The sequence below is a fragment of the Ovis canadensis genome, chromosome 8, assembly GCF_042477335.2.
Source record: "Ovis canadensis isolate MfBH-ARS-UI-01 breed Bighorn chromosome 8, ARS-UI_OviCan_v2, whole genome shotgun sequence".
Taxonomy (NCBI): Eukaryota; Metazoa; Chordata; class Mammalia; order Artiodactyla; family Bovidae; genus Ovis; species Ovis canadensis.
In genome coordinates this window covers 31,148,993-31,157,945 of record NC_091252.1, presented here as the reverse complement: position 1 = coordinate 31,157,945, position 8,953 = coordinate 31,148,993, and the positions used below count along the sequence as shown (strand labels likewise).

The window sequence follows — 8,953 nt, the reverse complement described above, 5'->3', positions numbered from 1 at the left end:
CAAGGACATAGAAAACAAACTTACGGTTATTACCAAAGAGGAAAGGGAAAGGGGAGGGATAAATTAAGAGTATGGAATTAACAAATACAAATTACTATATATAAAATAGATAATAAGGATTTACTGCATAGCAGAGGGAACTACACTCAATGTCTTGTAGTAACCTATAATAGAAAATTACCTGAAAGGAAAAATATATATAACTGAATCACTTTGTTGTACACCTGAAACTAAAACAATGTTGTAAACCAACTATACTTTAAACAATGAGAATATAAATAGTTTCTCCATGCCTGATAATGCTTTTGATCCTTTAAGTCTATTCTCTCTAGGCTGAATATAACTATCTCGGCTTGCCTTTGGAGACTATATACCCAGTTTATCTTTTCACTTTCAAACTTTCCGTATCCTTAGGTGTGTTCCTTATAAACAATATAGACCTGGCAGCAAAGAGAGGAGACAGGCAGTTACTCTCTGAGGCGCTGGGGAGGGGAGGGGAGGGGAAGAGGAGGGAAGGCGGGTAGCAGCCTCTGCAGCACCTTCTAGCATAAGCTGAGGTGGCCTGGTAGGAAGGGTGGGCTACTTTCACAAGACTACAGGAGGCAGTAGGGAGTGCAGAGCCAGCATCCTCAGGGGCATCCATCCAGCTGTCCCCATGGCATGTTTCAAGGTTCTAGGTTTTCCCCAACAGCACCCTGAATTTTCACAAAATAAAATTTGGCTGAACATTCAAGTCCCTGAAGCTCTGTGACTATAACAATTAGAGGTTTGACCTGAATCTCGGCTGTTTCAACCTTTCCATTGCAGGAGAAAAGGCCTCCTTGTGAGTTCCCCTTGTGAGCTCCTTTTGATCATCCCCTTGTGAGCATGATCTCTGTTCGTTTTGAAGGCAAACCATTCAGTATCACAGTAATACAAGTCTATGCCTAGACCAGTAATGCTGAAGAAGCTGAACGGTTCTATGAAGACCTATAAGACCTTCTAGAACTAACACACAAAAAAGATGTCCTTTTCATTATAGGGGACTGGAATGCAAAAGTAGGAAGTCAACAAATACCTGGAGTAACAGGAAAATTTGGCCTTGAGTATAGAATGAAGCAGGGCAAAGGCTAATAGAGTTTTCCCAAGAGAATGCAATGATCATAGCAAACACCCTCTTCCCACAACACAAGAGAAGACTCTACACGTGGACATCACCAGATGGTCAACACTGAAATCAGAATGATTATATTCTTTGCAGCCAAAGAGAGAGAGGCTCTATACAGTCAGCAAAAACAAGACTGCGAGCTGACTGTGGCTCAGATCATGAACTCCTTATTGCCAAATTCAGACTGAAACTGAAGCAAGTAGGGAAAACCACTAGACCATTCAGGTATGACCAAAATCAAATCCCTTATGACTACACAGTAGAAGTGACACATGGAGTCAAGGAATTAGATCTGATACACAGAGTGCCTGAAGAATGATGGACAAAGGTTTGGGACATTTTACAGGAGGCAGGGATCAAGATCATCCCCAAGAAAAAGAAATGCAAAAAGGCAAATTGGCTGTCTGAGGAGGCCTTACAAACAGCTATGAAAAGAAGAGAAGTGAAAGGCAAAGGAGAAAAGGAAAGATATACCCATTTAAATGCAGAGTTCCAAAGAATAGCAAGGAGACATAAGAAAGCTTTCCTCAGTGATCAACGCAAAGAAACACAGAAGAACAATAGAATGGGAAAGACTAGAGATCTCTTCAAGAAAATTAGAGATACCAAAGGAACTTTTCATGCAAAGATGGGCATAATAAAGGACAGAAATGGCATGAACCTGACAGAAGCAGAACATATTAAGAAGAGGTAGCAAGAATACACAGAACTATACAAAAAAGATCTTCATGACTGAGATCATCATGATTGTGTGATCACTCACCTAGAGCCAGACATCCTGGAATGCAAAGTGGGCCTTAGGAAGCATCACTACGAACAAAGTTAGTGGAAGTAATGGAATTCCAGCTGAGCTATTTCAAATCCTAAAAGATGATGCTATGAAAGTGCCACACTCAATATGCCAGCAAATCTGAAAAACTCAGCAGTGGCCACAGGACTGGAAAAGGTCAGTTTTCATTCCAATCCCAAAGAAGGGCAATGCCAAAGAACGCTCAAACTACTGCACAATTGCACTCATCTCACATGCAAGCAAAGAAATGCTCAAAATTTTCCAAGCCAGGCTTCAACAGTACGTGAACTGTGAACTTCCAGATGTTCAAGCTGGATTTAGAAAAGGCAGAGGAACCAGAGATCAAATTGCCAACATCCGCTGGATCATGGAAAAAGCAAGAGAGTTCCAGAAATGCATCTACTTCTGCTTTTTGACTATACCAAAGCCTTTGACTGTGTGGGTCACAAAAAAATGTGGAAAATTCTTCAAGTGATGGGAATACCAGACCACCAGACCTGCCTCCTAAGAAATCTGTATGCAGGTCAAGAAGCAACAGTTAGAACTGGACATGGAACAACAGCCTGGTTCCAAATCGGGAAAGGAGTCCATCAAGGCTGTATATGGTCACCCTGCTTATTGCAGAGTACATCATGAGAAATGCTGGACTGGATGATGCACAAACTGGAATCAAGATTGCTGGGAGAAATATCAATAACCTCAGATATGCAGATGACACCACCCTTATGGCAGAAAGTGAAGAAGAACTAAAGAGCCTCTTGATGAAAGTGAAAGAGGAGAGTGAACAAGTTGGCTTAAAACTTCCCATCACTTCATGGCAAATAGATGGGCAAACAGTGGAAACAGTGACAGACTTTTCGAAAGTCACTGCAGATGGTGACTGCAGCCATGAAATTAAAAGATGCTTGCTCCTTGCAAGAAAAGTTATGACCAACTTAGACAGCTTATTAAAATGCAGAGACATTACTTTGCCAACAAAGGTCCGTGTAGTCAAAGCTATGGTTTTTCTAGTAGTCATGTATGGATGTGAGAGTTGGACTATAAAGAAAGCTAAGCACCAAAGAATTGTTGTTTTTGAATTGTGGGGTTGGAGAAGACTCTTGAGAGTCCCTTGGAGAGCAAGGAGATCCAACCAGTTCATCCTAAAGGGAATCAGTCCTGAATATTCATTGGAAGGACTGATGTTATAGCTGACTTTGACCACCTGATTCGAAGAACTGACTCTCTGGAAAAGACCCTGATGCTGGGAAAGATTGAAGGTGGGAGAAGAAAGGGATGACAGAGGATTAAGATGGTTGGATGGCATCACCGACTCAATGGACCTGAGTTTGAGTAAACTCCGGGAGTTGGTGACGGACAAGGAAGCCTTGCGTGCTGTATGTAGTCCATGGAGTTGCAAAGAATCAGACACGACTGAGCGGCTGAACTGAATTAAACTGAACTATGAGCTCCCCAGGGGTCCTTTGGCTATAACTTCAGTATTAACAGCTTGATAACAGCCTGGGGTCTATTATCCTTCTGTAGGTCATCAACACAACCTAGCAGTAACCAGCCAATTCTGCTGTTCTCGGAGACACTGTTCTTTCCATACTTATCAAATGCCTGTCTCACTGAACTTCTACAGAATTCTTCTCCATGGGGATATTTGCCTAAGTTACCACCTGTGTCTGGGTTCTCTACGAACATCCTCAGGTTAAGCAACTTGCTAGAAGGACCCACAGGACTAAGCACAGACCTGTGCTCATAACTATGATTTATTACAGAAAAAGAACACCAAGCAAAATCAGCAAAGGGAAAAGGTACATGAACAAAGCCTAGAGGAAGCCATGGAGTCACATGTGAACTTAATTCCTCCAGCAAAGATGTATAATATGTATAAAGTAGCGTCCACCAACGAAATTAGCCTGAGCCTGGGCATAGGAGTCCAGGGTTCTTATTGCGCCCAGTTAAGCAGGCATTCTTTGCCTAACATGTACCAAAAGGCATGATTCCCAGAAGGAAATCAGGCGTTCGACATAAATCCCATTGTCTGTACAAACACTTCAGGCAGATAAGGGCAACAGATTCAGGCCGGCTTTGACAACTCTTCTGCACACCATCTGTGACATATTTAGTAACTGAATATAACCTTGTGCCTGGGCCTATATGGACGCCACTTACCAGCCAGGTTGTCATCCTCTTCATTCTTTGGAACAGAGATGAATCAGCTCCTATTCTATTAACCAGTTTTCTTGGATCTCACTCCTGGGCTACTTGCGATAGTCTGGATCTTCCAGGAAGCAGACACACAGACCAAGAAGGGATCAGCTATGGAACAGATTTGCCACGGGCAACACTGGTGAGGAAAAACAGTGGGGTTGGTGGGAGGCAACCAGGCCCTGATGCAGGTAAATAAAAGAAGAAAGGCTGAGTGAAAGTGACTTAGAGACTACAACACAATCTTAAGGGAGTCTGGAAAAGACCGTCAGGTAGTCTTAAAACCAAAGTGAAGGAGTCATCTCCCTGCCAGGCTTAGTCCCTGGCTGGCAAGAGGCAGAGACTGTGTGTTAAGGTGGGGATGACCAAGCGCAGCGGCTGCAGGGCCTTTAGTCCCTTATGTTCCCTCCTGCTGGAGAGCTGAGAGGCACATTCTCCTGGCTGCTATGACCATGACTGAAGGTCTCAAAATACACCTGAAAAAGATTTATCAGAGAAATATTTAGCACCAACAGTATGTAATAATTTGCATTAATACTTCTCAGCTTAAAAAAAAAGTTAATTATAAAATCCCCTAATCTAGGACACTAATTAACAATGGAAATGCAAATAATCTTTTTTATTTCATGATCTGAACAATATCCTATGTAGATGAATTTTGAGGAAGACTTTTCCAAACTGGTAAACTGGGAGCTGACACACAGCATAGAGTATTAGGACTGAATCAAAGCTACTCAATGACAAATAAATAAATAAATATGTTTATATGTTCATAAAGTGAAAGTGTTAGTTGCTCAGTCATGTCCGACTCTTTGAGACTCCATGGACTACAGCCCTCCAGGCTCCTCTGTCCATGGAATTCTCCAGGCAAGAATGCTGGAGTGGGTTGCCATTCCTTTCTCTAGGGGATATTTCCAACACAGGAATCGAAGCCGTGTCTCTGGCACTGCAGGCAGATTCTTTTACTGTCTGAGCCACCAGGAAGCCCCAAATGTTCATCATGCAAGTAAATTTCTGAAATAAGCTTTACATTAATTAATACTTAAGAATAAAATGCCATTTTTGAGTTTTTCCTCCTGACTGACCTCAAATACCCTTGACACAGAAATAGCATTTCTACATATTTTACACCTAGTTCTTAGGTTGACTATAAATGACCACATATACACCTTGTGAGGGGCAAACTGAACAAAGTTTATAGATATGTCTAAAAATTATTAGACACAATTTGAGAACTTCTAGATTATATATGCTTAGATGATAAAATGGATGAACATCCTCTTACACAGTATCTAATAAGAAACAATTTTATTATTCTTCTTATTTTTTTTTGGTCACACTGAATGGCATGTGGGATCTTAGGTCCCTAAGCAGGGATTGAACCCTTATACCCTGCATGGGAAGTGTGGAGTCTTAACAACTGGACCACGAGGGAAATCCCTCATTGTTTGATTTTTATCAATGTTATCCTCAAGGACATTGGCTATCAATTTTCTTTTTCTTTTTGCTGTACTGTGTGTCATGAGAGACCCTATATCCCAGGCCAGGGATCTAACTGAGCCCCCTGCATTGGGAACATGGAAGTCTCAACCATAGCCTTCACGACTCACTGATACAAATGACAGAAGCTACTGGAAATAAAGAAAAGCTTTAACATGAAAGACTTGTAAAATGTTTATTTTTAAATGAGATTAATACCATTTTAATATAGGAGAAATGCCATCTTTATTTACAGGCTAATAAAAAAATAGTAAAACAACACAACTAGATATGGTACATTCGTCAAAAATCCTATAGATTTGAGGCCAACCCTATATGGAAAACTGGGTAGCTGGGATAGCGCATTACATAATAAGGACATCAGAAATATGCAACTTACACATGAATCAATATATTTTGTTTCTAAACATGAAAACAAAGTCTACAGTGGGGGAGTGGGAGAGGGGGTAGAACCAGCACCAAAGAAACGCTGAGCTAACTTTTGACAACTGTTAAGTCAGCCAAAACCATTTGTTTGCATTACCAAGGATCTCAAAATTTTCATCTCTTTTCAATCTATTTTAAAATCTCATAATCCAAACGCTGTTTGCCATCAAAGTCACAGACACTTTGAACTGTAGAAGTTAACTGTAAATATATACACACAGACATACAACCCTCATACTCTTGAAATTTTTTTCTCAGCTATTCTGTTTGTGTATGTGTATACTTTTTTTTTTCCTTTTTAATTGTAATGGCTTTGCAACAGTTCTCTCCTTATCTGGTTTAGTCCTAGAAATCAGTTTCTTTCGTACAAATGTGAAAACATAAAAACTGTTTCCATTTAGACCTTTGGAAAGAGTCTGTAATTCTCTTTCATCTCCCAAAGACCATACATTCTAAAAGGAACTTTTAACCAAGTACTTTCTAAACACCAGATGGGAACCTCATAGTAATCCCTGAGCAACAGTGCTCTCACATAGGCTGCAAACCAAGGTGAAGCAGGAATGAAATGGGAACTGACCTCTGTAATTTTAAACTAACTGGAACATTTTTTATTTTGTTTATCAGCCCAAGAAGGGAGTTTCTATCATAACTACCTCATACAACCCTTTACATTACACAGCGTCCTCATAGAAATGCCAACTCAAGGCTCTTAAAAAAAAACTCTTTATAGACATATTAGTTCTTGAAAATCAAAAGGCTTTGGTTAATATTTCCTAAGGATTCGGTCTTAGTAGATAAAAGATACTCTCTGAAAAACTGGCAAGGCCATCCCATCCTAGATGGTGTTTTAAAAAGATAAGAATAACATAGTTTCAAGTCACAACAAAAAAGCTTTCAGATATGTGACAATGGAAAATTTTTTTGACTGAATGAATATACTGGTTAAAATCCAGTTTACAGATCTCATATCATGCATGGGGGCATGTGCTAGAGAAGGGGGAACGCATAAGGAGGAAATATTTTTCTTTTAAGAGTCCTAGCCTGTCAGGAGCAAACAATAACATGTGGCTTCCTTATTCAGTTGTACAATTAAATACTAGTTTTTGCTCAGAGGCAATATTATGCTAAAAGGTATTTTAATATCAGTAACCACATATACTATGAAGTGCATTTCCTATTACAAATTAACATGGTGATATACAGATGAACAAAACTACCAAAACAAACCATAAATGAGTAACAGGTGAAACATAAAATTTATAAATAGCAAAACCACCAAATAAAGTATATACATTTTATAGATTTACCTATGAACAAATATATAGTGCATCTAGGAAAGACAAGAGAATGTGTTTTGTATCACATAACATCTGAATATTAGAAATGAGATACTGATAATACTCTAAAAGCCTTCTCCCAATTTATATTCCCTTAAATGTATATTCTTTAAAACAATGATATTGGCAAAACTATCATCTCTTCAAATGCAATGTTCTTCACTTTTCCCTGCAGGGTACAGTGGCCTGTGGAATAGCACAGAAGGGAGCAGGCACTCCAAGCTGATTCCTGGGATAAAGAAGTAGCAAATCTAGTTTGCATATGAAAAGCACTTTAGTCAAACTTAACACTGAAAAGCCAACCAAAAAATTATCATATCAAAACGTGCTCACTTTATCCTGCCCACCACCAGTGCCTCAGATTTATAGATTATTGGCAAATCAGTTAGTCATCAATACTTCGAGAGAAAACTGCTGTTTGAATTAAATGTATCTCATTGACATAGTAATAAATTTGAGCTTTTACCGCCAGAAAAAAATGTACCTTTAAGTGCTAGGACTATCACAATACAAACATTATGAACAACTCAAAATGGATAAAACTGCCTTTCGTGGATTCCAGAAAAAAAGCATTTGTGACTAAACATTAATAACATAATGCTCCAATACCTCGCACACAAATCAACATAATTGAGAACAGACATTTCACACTCATCTGCATTTCTTTTAAAAAACCTGAAAAGTACAATAACTGAAACTATTTCTAGTGCAGCATTGATTGATACAGGATTGCTTAAAGAAAACTATTCTGTACTGCATGGATAACATTGAAAAGCAAGCTCATTATAATAAATGATCATTAAGAACTGATTTAGACATCAGGAAGCACATTAAATTTAAAAAAAAACAAAACACTGAAACCATTCTTTCAGTTAAAAAACAAATTTAAGTCAAGCCTACATTTCTGCAATTCACTGAGTCAAGTTCTGTCCTTTGAAACATCACACTTAACATTCTGGAACATACGATATGAATTCATTTATTCTCTTATATTTAAAGGCTATTCCTTAAAAAAAAAAAATTCCAGTTAGCACTGTCCTTCTACTAAATGGAAAAGGAATCAAATAAAACAGTAGTGCTTTATTTGGTACTTAAGAGCCTAATACTATCCTTTCGGGAAACACATGCTTTGGTACTTTATAAATTTGAAGAAAATCAAAATTGCTTTTCATGCAATAGCTAATTATGGTATACCACAGAAAACAGGGAGTTTTATGCATTTAGAATTGTTCACATGAAGCCCTGAGGTACCCGCCTTTCATTTAGGCAATAAACAGCCTCCTTAAATCTTGTATAGTCTTTGTCACCATGTTCCCTGGTGCCCCAAATTCAGAATAGTCTGATTAACAATCTTGTCTGAAGATACAGTCAATTTAATAAGACTTTTTATGATACAGACTGTGTAGATCATCTAATTTAGAAGCACTGTCTTCTAGAGGAGTTTCACTTGAAGCTCCTAGGTCTCCATTTTCGTGTCCATCAGTAACTGCCTTCTTATTAAATCCTGAAAGAGAAAATAAGCAGATACTTCCTAATTAAAAAAATCATACTTCTGTT

General features: G+C 38.7%; 1 protein-coding gene across 2 annotated transcripts in view; it reads right to left on the bottom strand.

Moving 5' to 3' along the window:
• Positions 1-5,794: 5,794 nt before the first annotated feature.
• Positions 5,795-8,953, bottom strand: part of GOPC (golgi associated PDZ and coiled-coil motif containing) — a 45,260-nt gene continuing 42,101 nt past the window's right edge. For both annotated transcript variants that reach the window (XM_069599166.1, XM_069599168.1), the window contains one exon: positions 5,795-8,900. In XM_069599166.1, the coding sequence (XP_069455267.1) occupies positions 8,770-8,900 (131 nt within the window). In that variant the 3' untranslated portion in view covers positions 5,795-8,769. The remainder of the gene's footprint in view (positions 8,901-8,953) is intronic.